This window comes from Patiria miniata, unplaced genomic scaffold (assembly GCF_015706575.1).
Source record: "Patiria miniata isolate m_02_andy unplaced genomic scaffold, ASM1570657v1 HiC_scaffold_3, whole genome shotgun sequence".
Taxonomy (NCBI): domain Eukaryota; kingdom Metazoa; phylum Echinodermata; class Asteroidea; order Valvatida; family Asterinidae; genus Patiria; species Patiria miniata.
The window spans coordinates 3,335,948-3,362,302 of NW_024037069.1; the positions used below are offsets into that span (position 1 = coordinate 3,335,948).

Genomic DNA, 26,355 nt, shown 5'->3' on the forward strand with positions numbered 1-26,355 from the left:
AGCACTCTATCACGCGACGTCACATGCTTGCGCTTCAAATAGCGAGCACCGTAGACCCAACCTCGTTTCCAGGGTGTGGAGCAGGCTGCAGTACGCGTTGCCATCGACAGTTTTGCATAGCCCGGAAATACTACGCAGTGTAGACTTTCGATTGGTCAGACCGCGTAAGGCATACTTAATGTGTAGTCCTTCTGAGTATTCGTTGCACTCGGCGCAGGGGCGGCAAGCGAAAGCATATGAAAGAATAGGGGCACTTGGTGGCCACGCACCATGGAGAAAAAATATTTTACCAAGGTCACCCCATCCACAATTTGGTGAACGCTTTTGCAGAACGGCTGAGTAGAACACGTAAACGAAACCCCTACGTTGACCTCGCTGACCTCGCACAGTCTAGACACGCAGAAAAAGCCAGCACAGGGGGCGGCCAGGCAGTCAACGTGAAAGCGCACACGACGGCAAATTCCTGCGCAAAATGCAGTCACGAAAAATAGACGAAAAGGATCGCCGGTCCGTACGGGAAAATCAGGACGACCCGAAGTGTCCGACCCGGCGGAAGACACCCTCCGTATTTTTCCACGGACGTGGAGCGATTTTGGCGCAGCGGGAGCCCGCGGTCTCGGATCCTCTCATGAGCAAACATCGTCTCGGAGGCCGAGTTAAACTCTCTCTTATATATATAGATACCTACATACCATCCAATTTTTATAAAAAGCTTGTGTGCAGAACATCTAAACCGGGCAAGATAAGTTCGATAAGTTATACATGCTTTAGAAACGGAAACAAATTACGATAAACTTTGAAATCATGCAGTTGGTGTTACCGTGTTTTATATTTTCTCAAAATAGAAACATGTACATGTATCATCAGGCACGTGGTAGAACGTCAACAGGTAAGGTGTTAATGCGAGGAATTTGTTGCTTAAAAGGAAAACAAAATGCATAATGAGCAAAGAGGAAAAATAACATTGACGTTCCACACGCTGTCCCTTAATTGCCCTGTCCAACTAAGCATCGGTCCAAGGCTGCATCGGTCCTCATTTCGAGATAAAAATTAATAACACACGATCCTTGGGCGTTCAGGCTGGCTATGAGCTTGGGTCGTTTGGTGTATGACAGGTACAGACATTTTGGGAGGGAGGGAGCTGGTACATTGTAATTGAAAGAAATTATAATACGATACCCATTACATTGTAGTAGGGGAGTGTTTTACAACAGGGAGTCTGTTCTCATGTCAATGTAATGTACACAAACCAAACTTAACTGTTAACAGATCTGGATTCAGCCAGGGGAGGGGGTGTCAAACGGACCCCCTCCCTCCCCTCTGACACCCAATGAAAAATTATAACATAAAATATTGTGATAACACGGTCCGCCTGTCCGCAACAAGCGACCTGTATAACAAAATATGACAGGCCTTACCCCCCCCCCCCCCCCCCTGCAAAAATTTCTTGATCTGCCTCTGGCTACTGCCATGGGAGAGATTGAGGATCGGGTGTACATAACTGATGTTTCATATAACTGAAATGTGTATGGACCCTCTTGTTTTCAAGGCCACCCTCTACATAAACTGGTGTGATACGACTCAAGTCGCCTTTGATGGCCTCCACTAGTATAGCCCTTCGCCAAGGCCATCGTGGCTTAAAGCGGCGGAGCTGTAAAAGCATGCATGAAGCGACTTGTGTAATGCCGGCAAGTTAAGCCACGATGGCAAAAGGATACCCCTAGTAGAGAGGCCCTTGCCACAACAAATGTCACAAACGGATTCTCATTTGTGGACGCTCTGAATATCGTTGAAGGTTACACTTTGTTCGTAATCAAAATGTTTTTTCTTTAGTGTGGACCCTCTGATGTCTATGAAGACTACCTTGCTGCGAAAAAACATCTACCACAAACGTCACAAGCAAATGGTTTTTCATTAGTGTGAACTCTCTGATGCTGTTGAAAGTTACCTTTTTGCGAGAAGCCTTTGCCACAAATGTCACAAACAAATGGTTTTTCATTAGTGTGGACCATCTGATGTGGCTGAAGTTTCTTTTTCGCAGAGAAACCTTTGCCACAAATGTCACAAACAAATGGTTTCTCATTAGTGTGGACCCCTTGATGATCTTTAAGTCTATTTTTCTGTGAAAAACACTTCCCACAAACTTCGCAAACAAATGGTTTCTCATTAGTGTGAACTCTCAGGTGCAGTTGAAGGTTGCCTTTTTGTGAAAAGCCTTTTCCACAAATGTCACAGACAAATGGTTTCTCGCTAGTGTGGACCCTATCATGTCGCTGAAGTGTGCCTTTCTCAGAGAAACTTTTGCCACAAGTGTCACAAACAAACGGTTTCTCATTAGTGTGGCTAATCCTATGTCGTTGGAGGCTATTGTTATGAGAGAAGCATCTGCCACAAATGTTACAAACAAATGGTTTCTCATTACTGTGGACCATGTGATGTCGTTGAAGCGAACCTTTCCAAGAGAAGCCTTTGTCACAGGAAGTGACAAATGTTTTTTCTTTAGAGTGGACCCTCTGATGTTTTAAAAAACTTACTTACTGCGAAAAACATCTACCACAAACGTCACAAGCAAATGGTTTTTCATTAGTGTGAACTCTCTGATGCTGTTGAAAATTACCTTTTTGTGAGAAGCCTTTGCCACAAATGTCACAAACAAATGGTTTTTCATTAGTGTGGACTATCTGATGTAGCTGAAGTGTACTTTTCGCAGAGAAACCTTTGCCACAAATGTCACAAACAAATGGTTTCTCCTTAGTGTGGATCCTCCGATGATCTTTAAAACTACCTTTCTGCGAAAAACATTTTCCACAAACTTCGCAGACAAATGGTTTCTCATTAGTGTGAACTCTCAGATGCAGTTGAAGGTTACCTTTTTGTGAAAAGCCTTTTCCACAAATGTCACAGACAAATGGTTTCTCGCTAGTGTGGACTCTATCATGTCGCTGAAGTATGCTTTTCTCAGAGAAACTTTTGCCACAAGTGTCACAAACAAACGGTTTTTCATTAGTGTGGCTAATCCTATGTCGTTGGAGGCTATAATTATGAGAGAAGCATTTGCCACAAATGTTACAAACAAATGGTTTCTCATTACTGTGGACCATTTGATGTCGCTGAAGCGAACCTTTCCAAGAGAAGCCTTTGCCACAAATGTCACAAAAAAAGTGTTTCTCTTTAGTGTGGACCTTCTGATGATTTTGAAGACTGCCTTTCTGCGAAAAACAATAGCCACAAACTTCGCATACAAATGGTTTCTCATTGCTGTGTATTTTCCGATGCTGTAGAAGGTTCCCGTTTTGTGAGAAGCTTTTGCCACAAACGTCACAAACAAATGGTTTCTCGTTAGTGTGGACCCTCTGATGTCGCTGAAGTTCACTTTCCTTAGAGAAGCCTTTGCTACAAATGTCACAAACAAACGGGTGCTCATTAGTGTGGACACTCTGATGATATTTGAGGCTACCAGTATGAGCGAAGCGTCTGCCACAAATGTCACAAACAAATGGTTTCTCAATAGTGTGGACCCTCTGACGTCGTTGAAGCATAGTTTTCGTAGGGAAGCCTTTCCCACAAATGTTATGAACAAAAGGTTCCTTTTTTATAGTATGGAGCATCTGATGATCGTGAAAACTGCCTTTCTGCGAAAAGGTTTTGCCACAAACTTCAACAAGAAGTGGTTTCTCATGACTTTGACGTCTTTGATGGTGTAGAAGGTTCCCGTTTTGTGTGAAGCTTTTGCCACAAACGTCACAAACAAATGGTTTCTCGTTAGTGTGGACCCTCTGATGTCGCTTAAGTTCACTTTTCTTAGGGAAGCCTTTGCTACAGATGTCACAAACATACGGGTGCTCATTAGTGTGGACACTCTGATGATATTTGAGGCTACTACCATAAACGAAGCGTCTGCCACATATGTCACAAACAAATGGTTTCTCAATAGCGTGGGCCCTGTTGTGTTTCTGAAGTATACTTTTCTCTGAGAAACATTTGCCACAAATGTCACAAACAAACGGTTTCTCATTAGTGTGGCTAGTCCTATGTCGTTGGAGGCTATTATTATGAGAGAAGCATCTGCCACAAATATTACAAACAAAAACACCTTTCTGGGAGAAGCTGTTGACACACATGTCAGAAACAAATGGTTTCTCATTTGGTGTGGACCCTGGTTTGTCTTTGTTGGTTTCCATTATGCGAGAAGCCTTTAGCACAAATGTGACAAACATATGGTTTGTTTTTTAGTGTGGACCCTGTAATGTTTTTGTAGGATACTACTAGTCGAGAATCCTTTTTCCACAAATGTCACCAACAAATTGTTTCTCATTCGTTTGGACGCAGTCATGTCTTGGTTGTCTGCTTCTCTTTTGTTTGACGTTTGGATGAAGCGCTCTCTTGTTAGTTTTGTTGATGGCGCTCACTGTAGCTGATACAGGGCTTCAATGACGGAAGCACTTCCAGGGTCCTGCATGGTGAAAAGCAGGCATTTTATTAATCAAGTATGGTCTGAATGACATTGTATACTGGTACTTCCTTGTCAGCAGATATTCCATTTGAAAGTTGTACAAAATATTTTGATGGCATAATCTTATTGTGGTATCAACACTGCCCAACAATCTCACTTAATATCCATAGAAACAGGCAATTTGCACCTTGGGATAATAATTTGGGTTGAGGCTGGACCAACAAGCCATCAATTTCAGGCTCCTACATGTATCAGTCTTATGTTTTAACCCTAACTCCCAAGGCTTTTTTGCTAGGATGTAGCCTCAATCCTGTAAAATCCTTCACTTGGCCTCATGGAAAAATATGGAAAAATAGCATACAGCCTAAATCCTGCAAATTCCTCCATTATGTTTTGAATATGGTCCATGGAGAGGTTACCGGTGCCTAAATCCTGCAAAACCCTTTGGCTATGTCTGTCCATGGGCTGAGGCAGAGGCAATGACATCCTGGAGCAGTGCGGAGGATTTCAAGTATAATATACACAACAACACAAGGTCCGGCCCAAAACCTTGACACAGTGCGTCCTCCGAAATCAGCAACGCACTTTTGAAATGTAACCTCGATCCTGCAAATTCTTCCAATTTGCAAAAAGGATTTTGGAGGATTTGGGATGGTTAGGTATAAACCAGAGGAGTAGTGTCGGCATCTGTATTTCAATCAACGTTTCTCAGTCCCTTTCCCTTTATGGAATTTGTGACTTAACGTTGTATGACTACAGAGTGTACCAATGGGATGTGTGCACAAACAAGAAAGGGGGCTTTTTTACCACTTTGAGAGCCCCGTGGACGCCTGAGCATTAAGTGTCTTTGGATTGAAGCAAGGGCTGATCCAGAACACATTTTTTTTTGGGGGGGGGGGCAACAAAATGGTGGTCCCCCAAAAAGTGGGTCAAAAAGACTACCGCGTGGGGTTCCGGGCTCGCTTAAGCAACCTCGTCCCCAGTGCTTACTTTATTTCCAACATCTTTTCCAATAGTAAGCCCTGGAGTATCATCATTCGATACCGCAATGTGCTAATAATGGATTTATATCGTGTAGTTGGTGTTGTAATTTCCAACGTGCACTACGTGTTTTCAAGATCATTGTAATTATAACGTCCACACCTCCTCAATAATACTCCTTTTTTCCCCCAGTTTGCTCATATTAATATGAAATGTGACACTATTGTACATGTACATGTACATGTACATGAATATATTGGTGGGCCAGATTGTAACATTTTAAACTTAAACAAAAATGTGTTTTCATAACTCACGGCGGGATGAATTGATGTTGTTTTTACCCAAGACACCGCATACAAAAACAAACGCTAATGTAACGGACATGCAGGCACCAGACTATTCCTCATTTGCATACGTGTTAAAAATCTTGAACGTGCAAACGATCTAATCCCAGGGTGAGTGGTGGGCGCGTACTGCTCGACACCCTGGGTATGAGGTTGCCACTTAAGGGCTCCCCCAATTTTTTTGAATTCTAGATGCTCTGTGGTGCAATCTTGAGGCAGTTTCTAACCACTTTTACCAATTTTAGGAAAAGACGGCAGTGTACACAGTGCCTGCCTTTATTGTGACGTCACTTTAAAAAAAAATGTTTGGGGGGGGGGGGGGAGGCCCCTGTTTTCCCCCTGGATCCTCCCTTGTTTTGCAGTGCGTTCGAAGGTCTATTCAAGTGATATGCACCTAAACTGACAATTTTGGATGAAGTTCCAAGATACCGTAGCTGCTGCTATTGGTTCCCAACCATGCTCTGATGATGGACTATTCAGAAGATTTGGGATTTTGCGATCAACATACATGTACATGTAAATTACATACATTGTAATACATGTACATGTACATGTACATGTATGTGACCTGCCATAGCATAATGAGGAATAACCCTCACCTTTGACTTTTCACTTTGTGTACATCATGGTAAAGGGCAAATCATAAGTTGGCTTTCCAATGATAGGCCTACCAAATTTATTTCTGTAGCTTAATTTATTCCAAAGATATGACACAGGAACTTCAACAGAGAAAAAAAATGGCTTTGAAAAAAAAGAAACGTATTGCGCCGCTAATGGCAGTGAAAGACGTTCTTCAGTTTTTCCACTTTTGTGGGTATTTTTTTCCCAACTAATATGCATAGTGTGAATCTCGGATGCATGTACCTTGGCTACTCAAAAATACAAAAGAATCAATATCAATTTTCACATGATTTTTACGACTTCAGGTGTCGATAACCCAAAACAAGGTTTTGGGGGACATTCCTCATTTTGCCTTTGTAGGTCACATACATGTATACATGCAAATGTTATAGCCTTGAACACTTTCCGTGTGGCTCCATGTGCAACATCATATTAAAGTTGGAGGATTCAGGACAGTTACTGTTAGGGGTACATGGAGCTACAGGGCGATCGTGAAGTGTAGGGCCCCTGTATTGTTTTGATAAAATTAGAGTCAAAACTATTTTTGCTTGCTCAAAAATCACCTTTACAATCAAAAGCAGGCTTTTCTCAATTCTTATCGTTTTGCAATTTTGAATAGATTCTTGGTGTAGAAATCACAATTTTCCTGCGTGGTTTGTGCCTTGCTATTCAGTGAGCTGTGCGTGCTCACTGTATATGGCGCAGTGATTGCCATCGGGTACGTCGTGTGTACTCCTAGAACTATGAGGCTCCACGTATACTAGTTCTAGGAGTACGTCGCGTGTTGTCGCTGTGCTGTCATCGTCATTTTACCCCCAAATTTCCCTCAAAAATCAAAACCTGCCTTCTATCTATGACATACCTGTTTATTGAGAATGTCGCCAACTAGATTTTGTCCCCTTATATAGGAACCGGGCCCTACACTTAGTACACGATCGCCAAAACAGGCATGACAGGGGCCCTTCACTACACGATCGCTAGCCCCATAAATGTGGCTTATTTACTGGACTGCCTCCGTAAACATACATGTAGGCCACACATCCACATGTACAAAAACGTGTCGACTTTGCCAAATTTTGATTTTCACATTTAGGCTTACTAATTGTAGGTTTTTTTTGCTTTAGAAGCATTCTCACCCTCTATATAGGCTAATCAGAAAGTGCTGCCTTTTTCAGATGTCTAATTTTTGTGAAATTTCATGTTGAAATTTTGATACGCAAACGTGTGCAAATGTACATGTATCTGAAAAAGGCAGCACTTTCTGATTAGCCTATATAGAGGGTGAAAATGCTTCTAAAGCAAAAAAAACCCTACAAAGTAAGCCTAAATGTGAAAATCAAAATTTGGCAAAGTCGACACGTTTTTGTACATGTGGATGTGTGGCCTATGTTTACGGAGGCAGTCCAGTAAAGGTTTCGATCCAACTCGGACCCAAACCAAGTCGGACCCATGCCAACTCGGACCCATGCCAACTCGGACCCACTACCAACTCGGACCCACGCCAACTCGGACCCACTACCAACTCGGACCCACTACCAACTCGGACCCACTACCAACTCGGACCCACAACCAACTCGGACCCACTACCAACTCGGACCCATGCATGACCAACTCGGACCCATCGTTAACAATCATTCGACAGCGTTTTCAATCATTCGACAATTTCATAAAGTCTGTCCACTTATCTGTTAATACAGTGATGCTGTTAAGCATAAATTTTCATTGTAGTTGTCAGGTAAAATAGCTGTATTGCAGCAGTTTGTCATTGTAAAGTGCATTGATATGCTAGTTTAATTAATTATTAATTTTTATTATTTGTTTCCATTGAAACATATTGCGCTTTAACCAAAAGTAATTAAAATTAAAGTTTAACCAGTTATTCATTTTCATATTTGACATCGTTCACGCCATCTTGCTCAATTTAACAGCAATTTAATTCATTTTTAATTCAAACCAGTGTTGTGGGTCTCGAGACCGGTCTCGGTCTCGAGACCGGTCTCGAGACCACTTTTTGCTGGTCTCGGTCTCGGAAGCTGTGGTCTCGGTCTTGGGCCCAACTGGGATAAACTGCAATAGGACGTTTGCGATAATGCCCCCCTCCCTTCCCCATGATATTCTGATGCCCCCTCTGGCCCCACTAAGAAAATCCTAGCTACGCCACTGGGTGGGACTCGTGTCATGGTGTCACTGCCAACACTATTGTGCAAAAGTGAATGTGATCTGCTGGAAAATATTGACGACTTAATACAACAGAAAAAAAACAAGCAAACAAACTTGTGCTAACTCCATGAGCATCCCTTGTGCCTACTTTGTTCTTTGCAAAATGCCATAATTCAGGTTGTTGACGCGCCCAAGCAGGTGTCCATCATGGTTGAATGTTCCCGAGTCAGATTAGTCTTTCTAATTAGCAATTATCTTTCATACACTTCGATCTTTGCAGCGGTAACCTTTTTACCCGCTTCACTGAACTGATCAAGGGTTGCCGATACTGCCGAATGAACTTGCCGCTGTTTGTGTGTGAACCGGGGACCGCGCGTTGGTTCAACCGCGAAGATTAATCTCTTGGCGTTGGTGATCAGCGCTATGAATGGGGGAGAATGATTGACAGATCAATGTTACTGCATGCATTGTGTTTGACATTTTCGAACTGCATTCCTAATTTCCTTAACTTGATGATTACCTTTCTGTGACATATTGAAATCCTTCATTGGGTGTGATTTAATTTGGTTTATATATTTGGCACACACACAAAAAGCAGATGAAAAAGGAAAAACATTGCACATAGATATCCATTTCTTCATGTGAATCAGTAATAAGAGAGCAAAACCAACGAAGTATGATCAAACAACAAAACTAAAAGCCCCATTCTGACCAATATAATTACAGAATATCTTCACTATATAAGCACTGTAACATTAAGATGACCTATAAATATAATCTCTGAAACTAATGATAAAGTCATTGTTGGGTCCGAGTTGGTCGTGCTTGGGTCCGAGTTGGTAGTGGGTCCGAGTTGGTCTTGGGTCCGAGTTGGTAGTGGGTCCGAGTTGGTCTTGGGTCCGAGTTGGTAGTGGGTCCGAGTTGGTATTGGGTCCGAGTTGGCGTGGGTCCGAGTTGGCGTGGGTCCGACTTGGCATGGGTCCGACTTGGTTTGGGTCCGAGTTGACCTGATACCCCAGTAAATAGGCCACATTTATGGGGCTACGCCAGACCATGTCCGAATGTTAAAAAAGCGATAAGTTGGGTCCAAGTTACTCAGACTACAGAAAGCCTACCTTTGAAATAAGTACCTTCTACTGAAGATGGAAGTGGAAAAATCCTCAATCTTGAGCAAAACAAATCAAGGAACATGACATTGACAAACAAAATATTCATCGCAAGTTGGCCAGCATCCGTGCTAATGACGCACAGAGAGATATGCAGAGATCTTACAAATGATCAGTGCGCCCTCAATTGACGTATTTTTGAAAGGGAGTTCATTCGCAGTCAACACAAGCAGAATTACCATTAGTTCATAATGATCAATTGATTAATTCTGCAAAACTGATCACCTATATTTCTTAAAGTTAGCTATATTTAGGAAGATTAAAATCTCTTCTTTCCTCTGATACCTAGATCTTGCATATACATGCATCTTAAAGTTTCAAATTGTCAAATGAAAAAAAGGACCAACTTTAAACACGATTATCTCGAATGTTTCTTGTTCAGAAATACTAAATTCGCCTCTGCGGGGCAGCTCCTTCCCCGAGGGACCGCGGGCCGGCTGTCCGACGGGGCAGTCGGATAAACCGATCCCTGCGGTCCAATTTCAGACCTGAGCCTGGGCGTCCCCGGGCCCCGAGATCTGTGCCTTGGGTGACCCGCTCCGGCCGCGCCGTACGTCTCCCCCGGCCCACCCTGGGCACTCGGCGGCGCTTCCAGAAAACCCTTGCCTGTCACTCCCGCCTACACCCGGAAGACACGGTGGCCGCCTCCCTCCCCCCCCCCCCCCGGGAACGAGTGCTGGCCGGGCACAACCAAACCTCGGCACCTTATTTTTTCTCTCTGATCGGTAATGATCCTTCCGCAGGTTCACCTACGGAAACTTTGTTACGACCTTCACTTCCTCTGAATGATCAAGTTCGATCCGAGGGTCTCACTAAATCTGAAATGTAGACCGTTTTTTTTTTCTCCAGAAACTTTGTTATCGAAAAATCAATATGTGGGGCGCCTTTCGAATCCGATGATTATTAACGCTATACTGAGAATAGTGTACAAACACCCCCACCCAAGCTGACTCTGTTCGTGATTTTTGGCACAGGCGGCGCCGGGAATATTACAAGTACAATTGTTTGGGGTGTCCGAGCGTGGGGGTACATTCGGAGCAAAAGAAATTGCTTGAACCCCCACCACCCCCACCCACACACACCCACCCTCACCCACCCTCACCCACTCCCCCACCCCTAATCCTCAGTTTATCAATTTATTTGAAAAATTGCTGCTGCCTTGCTGGATAGATTTGTCAGTTGTCCCTTTCCGTTATTCTTAGCGCCTATTTTACCCACCTCGAGCCAGATATAACGGGGAAAGGGGGAGGGTGGTTGCAGAGTGGCAAATTGCAACCGGCTACAGATTTTAAGAGCAAGCCTGGCGGGGACGCGCGAAACCAAAATTGGGCCTGCGACAAAATTTCGCCAACTACTGTCCGAGAGTTATGTCCGCTTTTAAGGTAGCAGAACAGTAAATAAGCTGCCATATACCCCAATAATAAATGCCCCCTCTTTAGAAATTCAGAAAAAAAATACTCACAGCTCTCTAAGGTGTTCGAGAATCACTTCAAATTAAAGTGTATTTCCATCCGAAGATGATCACCCCTTAAAGAAGACCTGAAGCCCGTCGCCATTTGCAAAAACGATGCCTACACCCAAATTGTACAGAACTACAAGCTTAAAGTCCTGTGCAAGGCTTCCACCCATATTTACAAATACATGGCCCACAATATGCTCAAATAGCGAAGGATTTAAGGGCATACAAATAGCGCTTTGGCCGGCGTAGCCAAATTTGGACCGATTTACTGGCCTGCACCATTTAAAAAGCTGCAGCTATAATTATTTCTTTGTATATAGGTCACTGAGTAGAACCTTGAAAGACATCCCCACTTCATACAGAAGATTCTGTGATGCTCATCAGCCCTTCCCGGCCCAGCGCCCTAGGCCCTGTTTGCAGGGCTAGGGCGGGGGTACGAGCGAAGCGCTATGGTGCACGTCATCATGAACAGTGCCCCCTGGGTAATGTGGTGGCTTGGTTAATGTTGTTTTCGTCTACATTTTAACTCTAAAAGGGCCAGAGCTGAAATCCGCCCCCCCCCGGCTGTGAGACGGTAAAATAACCCGGCCCTTTTATAAAGAGTTAATTTATTTTTTATAGAATTGAGGATGATAATGTACTGTTGCTCAGGCCAATGAAAGACTGTTGGAAACAGCGAAGTCGAGCAGAACAGAAGCCTGATTTACAGTGTTAACAAACAAATCCGTAAACATTAGTTGCTATTTTTTTTAAAAGACGTCCATATAATGTTGAAATAGTAGTGACGGAGTTCAGAATCTGTTTCTGTAAGAGACTTACACTATAACACATAATCCCATGGGTAACTTGAAACCCTTGAACAGCTCAAATTCCTGAAAATATTTTTTTTTATTTTATATATTGCATCATGTTAACAAGAAAAAGCAAGGAAATCACCCCCTAGAAAACTTAAGATCTAAAAAAGAAAAAGAAAAAAGGAGACCATGGAACACAGGCAAAAAACCCAAACGACCGACAAACAGACCCCACCCGACAAACGTAAGACGTGCAACTGGACAAAAAACAGATTCCAAAGAGACAATCCAACAAGAAACAAATGACCCCACAGACAAAAAAAAAACACAACCTCTGAAAGGAGACAGACAAGGAGCAAAAACAGAACAAAACAGACGAGACAAAACAAAAAACAAAGGGAAAAACAACAAACCTACAAACAGACCGACTAACAGTCCGCCCACCCAGCAGAAAGACAGACGGAAGACAAACAACCCAACAGACAAACGTACTAATGAAGAAACGACCCAGGAAACAAGCAACAACGGCACAAGCAACGACGGCGCAAGCATACAAACAAAAGCCCTAAGCAAGATAAACAAACACACAAACACCCCAACAACAAGCACATTAAACAAGAACAAAACGGATTAAAGTCCCATCCGTACAAAACTTAGGGAGTCATGTAGTTCACACCAGGAGTCAGCCAGTGTACCCTCAGTTTAGCAATGAAAGTGTTCAGACCAAAGATCAGGCTACCCACAACGAAGGCGGGCAGGGTGTCCCACAAACGGGGGAATCTGACAAAAAGTGACTCATGAAAAGCTTTAGTTCTAGAATAATGGTGAATAAATTTAACATCGTCAACGTGTCTAGGATTAAGGTTGATATAGCTCTCTGATTCGATGTCGAATTTGTTATAGATGCATTTGGCTACAAAAACAACTGCCAAGAAATTCAACCTATTCGTTAAGTAGGACAAACCCAGCTTGGTACAACGGATCGAATACTCCATATTATCCCTGCTGGAATTCGGCAAATGACGTCTTGGAAGGCCCAAGCAGAAATGAGTAAATCTCCTCTGAACTCCTTCCGAGGATGTTAGTTGGGAAGGAGAACTTGAGTACCAAACTGGGACAGCAAACTCAAGAATAGGTCTGACAAGAGAGCTATAAAGTGTGACAAGAATATGAGGGTCTTTACAGTTAACAAGTCTTCTAGTAAAACTAGACATCTTAGTAGCTTTAGAGACCACTGAATTTACATGATGACTACAGGAAAGATCTCTGGAGATAACCAACCCAAGATATTTACAGTGATCAACAAAATCCAAGTTTCGAGAATCAATCTGATATGTGGGTCTATGTGGGGTTCTGGAGCGAGTAATAGACATCAGTTTACATTTGTCAATGTTAAGCTTCATATGATTGAGATTACACCAGGTAACTATGCTACATAGATCATTTTGTTATGTGAGCTCATCATTCTTCAATTCAATTCAATTCATTTTAATTCAAAATACTTTATTTATCCCTAAAAAGGCAATTACATATGGTTGGACAGCTCATTAAAGACACTTAGTAAATTACAAGTCAAGTAAATATAAATACATAAAACTTACATCAATCACAAACAACATGTCCTTATCTCAATTAAAATTGGTGTAAAATCTCATCTTATCTAAAAAATAGTATCTTATTTATTTATTTATTTTCTTATTTACCCTGGGGAAACCTCTCAGAGGTACACTGTTTTCCAGAGGTGCCCAGCAATTATACAGAACAATTCATTGAAAACTACAATTACAGAAAACACTAGAAAAAGTCAATAGTAAAATATGGGTACATAAAAACACGTAAAAAAAAAAAATAATAATAATCATGGACCATCCAGTAAAAACAAACAATAAACAGATACACACACCCAAAGAAATTGCACTAGAAATACCCAAGAGCACCCATGCACTGCCTAAAACTCTGCGTGAATAATATTAAATCGTAATTGCGCATAAATTGTCAGCATGATGAGCAGTTCTCAAAAAGCTTCAAGCAACCAAAGCCAGAGGTCAAGCAATTTGCCCCATTATAACAGACGCATTATCGATGGGTACTGCACTAGTTCATTAAAACAGCAGGTTTTCGTATGTTTAGACGATTAATGTACACATGATGAAAAAAAATAAACAGTTTCCAATTTAAAATGATGAACCTAATGGTCTAATAGCCACTGGAGTAATGAGAGCTCGATTAATGATAATGATACTGATACTGATACCCGTGATTAATGGTTGCATATAAAAATGACAAATAAAATGATGAACATAAAAACATGCAAATAATAATCAGTTGTTTATAAGTCTAATAGCCACTGGGGGGAACGAGAACTTCCTTTTGTTGGTTTTACATGGAGGGCATCTTATGCGGCGTCTCGATGGAAGAAACTCAAGCATGGTTTTCAACACATGCTACTTGCTAGAAATGGTCCTATAAATCACAGTGTCGTCCGCATACTGCCTTAAACTACCGTCACCGTACGGTGGCAGCCATGTTAGAGTATGGCCTTATGGGATACTTACCCAAGTAACCGGCTCAGGGGTCGGTTACTTGGGCCATGCTCGAGTAAGCCTAAGAAAACACGTGTGTGTTAAATCGAACGCAGTCGCTCTGACGAGTAAGTTCGTGGCAAGTAGTCGAAGACGCTAAATATATCTGAAATATCGCAGCAGTAAGAGGGGAATTATGGGTAGAAACTGGATTCCGCCAATCACAGCAAGGGCTATGGTGTAGCTACCCGTGGTGTCGTACAGCCAACCTACAGCGGAGAAAAAAGAAAGACAAAAAAGTTGCTGTTAAGTTTTATTTATCTGTTTGGCAGAAATAGTTATCTGTAAAGTTAGTGCTTGGGAAATGGAATATAGCTTATTGTGTTTGTATTGGAACGGATTTGCCGAAAAATAACATGTTTGGCTGTAACGTTATTCCCATATTCATGTCTGGTGTTATGTTCTTTTATGTGTTGTTTGTGTGTGCAACTTATATTTTTGTATGATTGTAACTGGGTATCTCTACTCGACAAGCATTGCTTTTTAGGGATCCCCATCCACATATTTTGTATACATTTAACTCTGATTGTCTTTTTTTCATGTGGAAAATAAAGTGAATTGAATTGAATTGAATTAAATTTTTATCTATGATAAAACAAACAAACATTTTCGTATTCGTTTCAGACTTAAAATCATTCACAAATCATTCCGTATCAATTTCAGTCACAAGCTATTTTAATGATCAAAATGATCTGTAATAATGGAACTTGTGACCTAATTTGATCCTTGAATTGAGACTGGTCTTCTGATTGGCTTGTGATGGACCTGCGATTGGAATTGCGATTGACTTGTGATTTGACTTGTGATTGGTTTATGATTGACTTGTGATTGACTTGTGATTGGTTTGTGATCGGCTTGTGATTGACTTGTGACTTGACTTGTGATTTGATTGTGATTTGACCTGTTATTGACTTGTGATTTGACTTGTGATTGGTTTGCGATTGACTTGTGATTTGACTTCTGATTTTTTTGTGATTGACTTGTGATTGGTTTGTGATCGGCTTGTGATTGACTTGCGATTTGACTTGTGATTGGCTTTTAATAGACTTGTGAACTGACTTGAAAATGGGTATGTGACTGAATCGTGATTGCCTTGACAACAAATTGAATTCATTCCATCATGCAAAGCTTCAACTAAAAGTGTATTTACACCAACCTGGGAAGAATCCAAGAGAGAATGCCAACAGACCAATCTTAATCCCGATCCAACCGTACGCCCCGGCTAACAACTCAACTCCTAACAACTGCTTCATGAGAACGTCATTCAAACTGGATATTATGCCGTCACCGATCAGAATAAGGCACATCGTCGTCACGAGCGGCCAATACGAAGTCAGCCATGGCGTGGCGCAATACGACACGGTACTGAACACGATAGCAATGGCCATGAGGCACCAAGCTGGTATCCATCCGCGGTCTACCAGTAACCCCTGGATGAGTTTCGTGACTAGACTCAAAATGCCGCCGATTGTGACGATAGAGGCTGCCTCCCCGACTGTCAAGCCGTTTGACTCTGCGACCGACACAAAATAGATGACAATCATGCCGCTTGCAAACTTGGTATTACAAATCATCAACGCGATGGACCAGTACCTAAGATCCTTCAGCAATCCGAGGTCCAAATTACTGGAAGCTTTCTTCACGAACTCCCCACAACAAGATGCGAGGCCGCTTCTAGCTTCTTCAGAGGCAGCGGCATCATTACCCCCCTTGAGTTGTTGGTAGTCGTTTCTCGTGCCAATGTTAGCCGTCATCATCAGAGCCCCGCAAGCCGAGAAATGAAGCAGGATTCCGCCCATGAGCAGCATGGCGCCCCTCCAGCCGTACGTGTCTAAGAAGAGTTGGACTAGGGGCGCGAAGGAGAATAAGCCGATGTTGTACCCCGTTTGTGCCCAGCCGGTGGCTGTGGCGTAGTTTGTCTGAAAAGTGCGACCGACTGCCTCTTTTGCGAGCACACCTGAAACTCCGAAGCCAGTACCTGTCGAGACATTCAAAGAAACAATAACGATTATAATATGGTATTACACAGTGGCTTATGACATTGGCTTTCCAGTCATGATTGTTTTTGGTGCTACATATTCCTTTTTTTTTTAATACGAAATGTATTGGGGGCCAGCTTTTTTTTTTACTCACCCTGTATAGTCTGGACAAGCTTAACATGTTATACAAGAAAAGCCAAAAGAGTTGCCGAAATAACCTTGCTTTTTTTCTGACACTGGGACATTTTCTTGTTAGGTTGTACTGTGTCCTTTTTGTTTTGCTCAGTGACATTAATTGAGTGTGTTTTCGGCCAGCAGAAATTTATTCAACAGGTTTCATAATTTGACCTAGCCCGATTGGACTATCTCAATACTGTTTATGAGAGTCCCAAAACTGAAGGTATTGAAAACATGCAGTACATGAAAATGGACTGGCACACGATACAACCCTTCAGTACGCACTGCATCAATCAACTGTGTCAAAAGAAACATATTACATTTCTGGTGCCACTCTCTATTTCTACCTATTTCTCCACAGTCAGCCACCAGACTAATGACAAATGAGAGGTCAGTCTTTTCAAACAGTTGGACCAAGGATAGATAATGTACCAGTCTAGCTGATAGCCTCATTTTGAAACCACTTGACTTTCCTCTCATTTGCAAAATATTACCGAAAAGTCTGCTTTAAAAATTGAATTAAGTGTTCAAACTTGGTTGGTGAAATACTGAGGACCTTTTCTTTTTCCAATAAAATTTGTGGAGGATTTTGCTGACTAAGAGACTGATATTTTTTTGCGTGCTTTGAACAAGGTCCCAGTCTGGATTCGACATAAATATTGCTCACCTGCCAACAGGATACAGAAACAAGCCAACTGGACCACACTGGTCGCATAGGAAGTTGCGATGGCGGACAGGCTAATCAGCGCACCACAAATCATGATGGAAAAACCCATGCCGAAACGCCTGCCGAGAAAACCTGCAAAAACACCTGTAGGGAGAGGGAAAAACACCAAGCTAAATGAGTCGCTTGTCGGGAATTTTCATTTGGAGACTCGGGGCAAAATAGGGCCACTTCATCACATCTCTTGGTGTTCCGACTTCCAGCATGCAGTTTTCACAACAGTAATGCTGAGATATTGTACCTTTTTCAAATCTGTAAAAAAATAAAATTGACCAGGGTCGACAAACGATTCATTTAGGTTGATCGCATCACTTAAAAATTGAAGGAAAAAACAGCTTTAATTTAGGTTTCCCCGGCTAATTTCGTGAAATGTTCATTTACTTCTGAAAATCGGTCATTCGTTTTCGTGTGAATTTGAATGCACATCTTGAATCCCATTTCAATTCAATGAAAGTTCAATCGTTTTCATTGTCCGTGCATTCGGTTTGAGAAACAGACGGCCAATTACGTTACCTGTGCGTTCATTTACGCAAGCAAACCTTTTCTAAACTGATTCAGGTACAGCTAATTTGAATGACGGTTAATGAAAACGAAGCCACTAATTGTATCTGGTGCCGATGTCATTAAATTAAAAGTAAAATAGAATGGTGAATGTTTGAAATCGCACTCTAAAAGCGAAAAAGAAGTCTTGTAAACGAATCTGAATGGACATAAACGAGAGGTGCTGCTCAATCACTTAATTGATTGAACTGAAATGGAATCGAATGCTCTGGTAGCGAAAATGAAACGCATATTCAGAGCGATTCTCAAATTCTGACGAAAATGAATTACCGATTTTCAGAAGTGAATGAACATTTTAGGAAATTGGCCGGGAAAACTTATAATAAATCGATGCGCTGAACTAGAATCCAATCTGACAATGGGATCCTGGAAAAGAAAGATTTTGGCAGGCCTGATGTGGAAGAGGTTGAGGGGGAGGGGGGGGGGTGTCAGCCCCGTTTCCTTTTCCTTACACCGTGAAGTATTCCTTTCAACTGTTACCAACTTAAGTGCACAATATCTTTATAAACAACCCTGGTTATGCAAACAATATGATTCGTAAAATCTACTTTTTAAAAAGACGGGCCTTCAAAAGGACTTTGTTAAACCGAGATTTTATCGCTGGTGATGTTTGATGACTTTGTGACGACGATTCTATCGTGAAATCGTATTTTTAGGACGAGACAGGTTTCATGGTCATTGTGTTTAAATGGTGATATTCTTTGACCGGATTGACTAATTTCAGTATTTTTGTTTCATCAAAAATTAGCTTCGGAAATTGGATTTGCAGTCATTATTATTTTTGGCGCTACATAGGGGCCTATTTTTTTTTAAATATGAAATATAATTTTTGGGGTTTGGGTTCCCTTTTTGACTCGCCCTGTTACCATAGATGTCTTTGTCGTAGATCATTTTCTTTAATTCAGTTACATTACGAAGACATAATTAAAACGCGTCCTGAGTGGTCTTCGTTAATTAACAGCTGAGCGAAAATGTCTAAAATCTAAATATTTGTCGAAATGTTCTCCCCCATTGCACTACAGTGCATTTGGCAGGAATGTGATCACTGCAGTATCTGTCATACTTGGTTGCTTGCCAATTTGAACCATTGAATTGCATATCTGTATATCGCTTTCGGTCTCCAATGGAATGAAACGTGCAGGCAATAATATAAAGCTGGCTCCTGTTTATCCAGTTATTTATTGTTTTAATATTTATGTGTGTGACTCCATGCGTGCCAAATTAAAGGGACACTACGGACTGGAATACGCCTAATTGGGCTACAGAACGAGCTTTGAACGAAATGATGTTAATCGGAAAGAATATTCAATAAAAGTAGTATATTAACATCCGCACAACTATCCTTTAAAACTGGGCGTTTTTGTTGTTACTCTTCTGTTATTTTCTGCGAGAAAAAAATTGAGGTCCACTAAGTTGCGCCCCCCAAAAATTGGGCGGTTCTGCTAGTTGTGATTCCAGTCTTTTGTGGACGCGACCACATTTTGTGCGTTGGTGCTGTGCGTGTTTAGATTATTTTATGTGACACGCAACGTGTATCGTACTTTGAATGAAAACGACACGAGAATCGTATGCGTACTCCGTCGTGTCGGATGTAAACAACCGGGTTTTGATCTCGTCTTTTCTCCAAAGTAATTAGGTTTGTTTTCTTTCAACCACATGCTTGAAATAGGCTAAGTAAACAATCCAAAACATGACATTTTCGGGGATTTCAGGCCGTATGCCCCTTTAAATTAAGAGAATGCGATGCGTGCGACATGCGTGTTGGTGTGACGCTACTATAGGTTTCCCCGTCCAATTTCGCACTTAGTGCATGTAAGAGTATAAATAGTTCATTCAATTTTGCTATAGGGCAACCAAAAATTCGAACTAGTCATTCAAAATCGCCATAGGGCAGTCCAAAAAGAAAAACAGTCATTCAGATCACCAAACGGCAGCCAAAAATTCATAATGGGCATTCAGATTCGCCATAGATCAATCAAAAGTGTAAAAACACCATTCAGATTCGTCATAGTGCGTTCAAGTTAGCACGGAAGGACACGTGACTGAAAATAGAGCATTCAATTTCGCCATAGGGTATTCATGTTCATAACTAGTGCATTCAATTTAGCACTGTATTTACATGACTTGTATACAGTAATACATTTTCAAATATTCTTTGCGCGTTTTTCCCAACCTGCAATATGTGTGCTACCAATGACCATTCATAAAAGTTCACTGGACAATTTACATTATTTTTTACAGATGCCTGGACTTCGATAGTTGTATTTGTTTTGTCTCCTAGAGGTGAAATGTAAATCATAGAAGCATTGGCCTGCTTATTAAGCAAGTTATTTTGTTCCTCACCAGCGCCTTGGCGCAAATTGTATATATATTTCTTCTATCTCCTTTGGTAATGCATCCTTTGCATTTCACCTTTTGCTTTTCACATATAATTATCAGCAGCTTGAGAATTTACATTGGCAGACATTACGCAATTAACATCAATGGCTGAAAAAAAATGACTGAGTTTTGAGCTTTGAACTTTAACATGTAAATTTCCTACCAAAGATCAGTAAAATATAACCATCTGCAGTTGCGATATCATATTAAGTATATACATTCAGTAATAATTATGTTTTAAAAAGAATATAAAAGGTTCAACAAAGAATTATTATAAGGGAAGAAAACCGTAATCAATGTCTTAAGTTGTGATGAAAAGATAGTTTCAAAAGATTAAAGTCATATGAAAACAGATACAAGATAAAAAACACAAATTAAATATATATATACAATATGAAAGAAGAAAATCATGATATTGCATACATGCTTTGATTTATGTCTCTAGTCAATGCATATAATTGAAGAGATGGTGCAAATGACCACAAGAAAATATACATTATGAAAGAAAATGTACAAAGATAAAAAAGGCATATGAATTAACAGAGGGAAATGTAAGGAAATTTCCCCACTGTTAATTCATATGGCTTTGGGCCATCCGATAAATATGATTTTTATTCGGCGACTTAATATAGACAAAGCAAGCTAATAAAGTGGAAGAAGATATAAACATGAGAAAGCTATAAAAAAAAATAGATAAAAAATTACATGTGCTAAATTGGATGCACAAATTGTATAATTGGATGCCCTATGGCAAAATTGAATGCTCTAACTTAGCTCGAGGGGGTTTCAAGGGCGAACTTGGTTGCACTATGTACGAATTCGTATGCCGATTTGCGAATTTGGTTGCCCTGAAGCAATTATGAATGCCAATTGGCCATTTTGGCTGCACTATAGCGAATTTGCATGCCGATTGGTGATTTTGGCTGCCCTATCCGCGAAATTGAATGACCTATTTATACTTTCTCATGCACTATGTGCGAAATTGAATGACCTATCTTTACTTTTGCATGCACAAAGTGCGAAATTGGACGGGAAACCTATATTAAGCCAACTGTGTGTACCTGAAATACCAGCCACAACTGTAATCAGTGAGGATATCCATCCCATAGTCCACGTCGCTGCTCCAAGCTGGTCTTGTATCGTCGGCAACATGATGCCAAGTCCCTTGAGGACTCCAGGCCACATGAAATTCCTTGTCCAAAGGGCTAGGCCGGCGATCCAGGCGACTTTACCCCCGTCGACTGGCGGGCTGGACTTGGGCGCAGCCATCGCAAACAATATGGCAGCCTTGCGCTCACTCAGTAATAACACTGCTCTGTGTATTTTACCTGGTTGAAAACCATGGTCGTTTGAGACTGGATCAAAAGACACAAAGGCACTCAGCAGGCTCATTATAATTGTTCAATGCGTGGTACCCTGCCTTTTTCAATACTTTTGTCACAGCTGAAATAGCCTATTCTCTCTTCAAGGCTATATTTATGAATATGAAACCCGGTAGCCTATAGCCTTGGTCAATGCTCTCGTCGTTATTCGTCCCGTACGCGGTCAATCGTCACGCGCTATGCACATGCATGTAAAAATACAGCGCGAACAGCGACCTCATGCGGCCACTATTTTTATATGCAAATCAGTTGGGGACGATCGAGAGCCTGCCACTTGGCATGTGGTGTAAATCGAGAATTTTCTTTTGTTCCTCTTCCCTTTACCATTTTGTTTGTATAACTTTTTCGCAACACCTCTCATTGGTTTTGTACACGTTTTCTAATCGAGGTCGTCCTCGATTTGGTTCCTGTCCTCGATTCACCGATGATGTTGCAGGTGTGTGTCCTTGATTTACACCATAAACAAGCTCAAGCACACATAGGGTTCGTGTATAGAGGAGAAAGTATTCAATGTGTTTCTTTTTTCTCTCTCTATTTTATTAATCAGGTTTGATATTTTTCTCTTTTTATTGTCTCAGTCAGGTTTTGATTTGTATAAACTTATTAATTAATTTGTCTATTCTGCAGACAACATTTGTATATCACTGATTTATTTTCATTCTGCTCCAGCATTAATTACTTGCTTCATTGATATTTAGCCTTTCTTTTTACTCGTCTTTGTTCATGTTCATGATGTTCTACGTTTCCTATGCGTCTTTTTCTTTTGCTGTACAGTGGTTGATATATGCTTTATGAATAAAAGACATGAATTAAGTCCAGAAACATGGTAGATGCACAGCGGCGGTGGAGCGGTTTTCAAACGGGGGGGGGGGGGGGGGGCATCACCAAAAATAGGCAATTGCTCAGTTAAGAGGCATCTTCCGTCGATGCAGTAGCGTATCCAGCATTGTTTTCTTTTTTAGGGGGTTGGGGGTGGGGGGTTGGGGGTGGTAAAATGTAGACACATTTTCTTCACCGGACACTTGGCCTCCGTAAACTCAAATACTGGGGGAGGGGGAAGGGAGTACCATCTTCCAAAATAGGGGGTGCTCTTCAAAACCGGCCATTATGCGAACTACAAATTAAGTGCCCATTGTCGGGGCCCATTGTAATGGTTTTGGGCCTTGCTTTTCATATTCATCGTTCATGTTACTGAAACAAAATTATAACAAAATTGAGGGCAAGTTTGGTGTTCATCTCGAGCGAGTACATTTATGATCGAGGAGCCACATTTATTTCAACAAGGGGGCACTTGGAAAAAAAGGGGGGCAAGTGCCTCAAAACATAGGAATATTCATATTAGAGTGATTTTTGAGACCGTTATTGGGTTTACAGACACTAAAGATCAATGAAAGCATTTTAAAATCTGTATGACGTCATCAAACTAGTGTTTTCCAATTGGCTATTATTGGGTATATTCAGTACCATGTATAGTTTATTAAAAACGACGAATATGGGGTACTTTAATACACGCAGTATAGCAAATTCTAGCAAATATATTTGGCATCAACGAAAAGCTTTCATAAACTACCTTTATTTGCTACCTGTGCGTTCTTTCAGCAAAACGAAAAAAATCACACACATCCCTATGTGTCTTGTTTTCGTTTTGCTGAAAGAACACTTACCGTTTTGTGATCTGTGGACAGAACTTTAAAACGGTGGTTGTGTTTAAAAGTACGTAACTTGAAAAGTACATAAGTGATTTGAATGATTCTTGTACTAAAAGAAAGCTTATGAATTGAGCATATATATATCCTAGATTTTGAAAGTGCTACATTTAGAACTTCACTAAAACAATGGTCCTAACATTTGGGTTTCGGGTTTTTTTGCTCACCCTGTATTTGTATACTTAGATATCACCCACAGTGTGTGGTATGCCGTTCGTTCTCCAGTCACGTGGCCGTCCTAGACCAATGAAATTAAAGTATCCAAGCACACGATATAACAATAAACATTCTCCCATTTCCCATTATTCCACAAATCAAATACATCAAATTACAAACGCATCAATCTTTTGCACTCGTAAAAATTCAGAATGATTATGAAGGAACATGAACAGACTAATTAAGAAATGCTTGCGATAAAGAACATAGTACAGTTAAACAACTTTGTAAAGGTTTTGTACGATGTCATTTTCTTGTTAAATAATAAACACTTTCCCACTACAAATAAGGTCACAAATCAAAATGAAAAAACAAACAAACCAACTTGTTTAATTAACATCTAAATCTCAAAAGGAACGAGGAATATTTGTTTTAGTAGAACAAAGCTGTTAATCATCATGTATAAGAGTAGTGAATTAAACGATATAAGTGAAGCGTGCTATATTAGGCCAATCATATAATAGTTCTGCTTCCAGTTACCCTACCTACCCTATTTTGACAGCCCCTACCTTAATTTTTTTTGGGACAAATGAGGAAAAAACCCGAAAATCATCAATTACTCTCTAAAGTCCAAAGAGTGAAACTTCACTCCATTTGAGTGATGATTCACTTCCACAGTCGGAAACTAGGGACAACACGTCTTAGAGTGGAATTCCTTTAATCGTAAAAATCGAGTTTTCACTCGAGCTTCGACTGAAGTGGTTCTTTTTTCAGACTATTGCAATCGAAAATGAGAGTGATTTTCACTCTAAAACGTGTAGTCCCTAATTTCACTCTTTGGAATTTAGAGAGTACTACCTTTTACCCTGGACTACAAGCAAACACCTCAATATGAGCGTATACAAAAAAAAATGCCAACAAAAAAATCCATCTTCTTATAGATTGACTTTAATGTATTTATTTTTGTGCATACAGGGCGAGTCAAGAAGAACGCTACCTAAATCAATCGTTTTATATCTTAAAAAAAGAATCAAATTTGAAACAACAATGAAGTATAAAGAACATCGGTTTCCACTCTTCTTTCCATTCTTCTATTTATAGCAGTCCATGGAAAGACATTGGAAGCTTTTGAGCAGGGTGCACTACATATTACACCGTCACGTTTCCTTGCATTCAAATGACATTCATTGGTTTGTAGAATGGTAAATGATCAACGGTGAACAGCCGAGTTTTGTAATCTTTTTATTGATAACTTGGGAATAGAATTTGCACATTACATGAAATGTTCACAGTTTTATTAGGATATACTTTATCCTGTGTGCTTTAATAAGAAATAGATCAAGCCAAATATTTTTAAAATATTTTTTTGGGGCTCACCCTGTGCTTCTGCCATTTTCTAAGCCCAAACACCTATGTGCACCTATCTCCAAAGGAAGCCAAAATACTTTTAAAATCAAAAGAAGGAAAACTTCGAAATTGCATAACAATCCTTACACCATATGAACGGCTTACTTTGGCCATTAACTGGTAAAGATTCTGTGGTTAAAAAACTTTATTACTGAGTCGGCCATATTGGATTGAAAGGAAGGTCAAATCTTCAGTTTTGGACATTAAAGTAAAAGCTAATTACAAATTAATACCAGTCTACTCTGATGAAAAATTTAAAATTTGTGATTTAACAAACCCTAATGTTTTAAGCCACATTTAATAAATATACGACAGTGAGGCTTCGAAAGCATGCATATAGTCTGACACCAGCCAATTTAGCAGTTTACAATGCATAGATTACATTCAGGGAACACGATCAAAATGTGCTTCCCGTTGAATAATATATATTAAGAGCTAAGAAATGTAGCAAGTTCTGATGGGCATGCATACAGGCCTATCTAAAGCATGACCCATTCGCGAACGGTCTCTACACTCCGTTGACCGAGGCCCCGTTTGCAGTAGGAGGGCGCTGTTTCTCTACCGTTCCACGCGAACCGTCGACAACAACAATCTCACCTAACAGACAGACAAAGAATTGAACTTGAAATGGTTGCAATAATTGAGAAAAAAGACAGTTGGAATTTTTTTAGGGGGGGAGGAGAATACAATTTGTTTACCTGATTTGATCAGAGATGTTGCTTTAGGAATGTTGACAACACACGGAATACCGTACTCGCGAGCGACGATGGCACCTGAAAATTAAACAATGGCATCCGGAAATATTAACAGGCAAAAATGTAAGGGGTAAATAGGTACAGATACTGGTAATCAGCATTAAAAATTAAATGAAAGTGTAAATTGTAATGCTTATATAGCGCTTTCCGTCGTATATTCAGGCCACGAGACCACGCTGCAGCCGGTATCAACCCACATTGGGTCTCTACCCTCACAGGTACCCATATACTCCTGGGGCCAATTTCATTTAGTTGCTTAAGCACAAAATTTGCTTAAGCACAAAAAAAATTGCTTAATATAGTCAGGTTACCGGCTAAAACTCCATGCGATTACATTGCTTGTGACTAGTATTCAGATGTTGTTTACTTAGCATAACAATCGCATGGTGTTTTGGCGGGTAACCTGATTATATTAAGCTTGTTGTTTTGTTTTGTTTTTGCTGAAGCAAATTTTGTGCTTAATAAGCAGCTCTATGAAATTGGCCCAGCTGGGTGGAGAGAGTCAATTGTAGTTAAATGTCTTGCCTAAGGGCACAAACACAATGTTTCTGCTAGGATTCAAACCCACG

The 26,355-nt window shown here is 40.7% G+C and overlaps 4 protein-coding genes across 5 annotated transcripts in view; all 4 read right to left on the reverse strand.

Annotated features, from left to right (window-relative positions):
• Positions 1-1,417: 1,417 nt before the first annotated feature.
• LOC119737572 (gastrula zinc finger protein XlCGF7.1-like) lies at positions 1,418-2,461 on the reverse strand. The gene has a single exon (XM_038212027.1). It carries the CDS (start codon positions 2,430-2,432, stop codon positions 1,860-1,862), a length of 573 nt encoding a protein of 190 aa, XP_038067955.1. The 5' UTR covers positions 2,433-2,461; the 3' UTR covers positions 1,418-1,859.
• A 49-nt stretch (positions 2,462-2,510) lies between these two features.
• Positions 2,511-9,816, reverse strand: LOC119737571 (zinc finger protein OZF-like). 2 transcript variants are annotated; one of them, XM_038212026.1, is made up of 2 exons: positions 9,690-9,816; positions 2,511-4,453 (listed from the first exon to the last, which is right to left on the reverse strand). In XM_038212026.1, the coding sequence occupies exon 2, from the start codon at positions 4,215-4,217 to the stop codon at positions 2,535-2,537; it is 1,683 nt and encodes a 560-aa protein (XP_038067954.1). In that variant the 5' UTR covers positions 4,218-4,453; positions 9,690-9,816; the 3' UTR covers positions 2,511-2,534. The 2 variants fall into 2 exon arrangements, with proteins under 2 accessions (XP_038067954.1, XP_038067952.1); XM_038212024.1 differs by having other exon boundaries at positions 9,675-9,816.
• Positions 9,817-14,143: 4,327 nt separating this feature from the next.
• Positions 14,144-21,789, reverse strand: LOC119736873 (monocarboxylate transporter 12-like). Its single transcript, XM_038210885.1, has 4 exons — positions 21,442-21,789; positions 17,384-17,527; positions 15,717-16,538; positions 14,144-14,769 (listed from the first exon to the last, which is right to left on the reverse strand). The coding sequence occupies exons 1-4, from the start codon at positions 21,770-21,772 to the stop codon at positions 14,657-14,659; spliced, it is 1,410 nt and encodes a 469-aa protein (XP_038066813.1). The 5' UTR covers positions 21,773-21,789; the 3' UTR covers positions 14,144-14,656.
• Positions 21,790-24,550: 2,761 nt separating this feature from the next.
• LOC119738053 (prodigiosin synthesizing transferase PigC-like) overlaps positions 24,551-26,355 on the reverse strand; it is a 33,485-nt gene continuing 31,680 nt past the window's right edge. Inside the window, exons 40-41 of the mRNA XM_038212779.1 lie at positions 25,730-25,804; positions 24,551-25,628 (exon numbers count right to left, since the gene is read on the reverse strand). Of these exons, the coding sequence (XP_038068707.1) occupies positions 25,540-25,628; positions 25,730-25,804 (164 nt within the window). The 3' untranslated portion in view covers positions 24,551-25,539. The remainder of the gene's footprint in view (positions 25,629-25,729; positions 25,805-26,355) is intronic.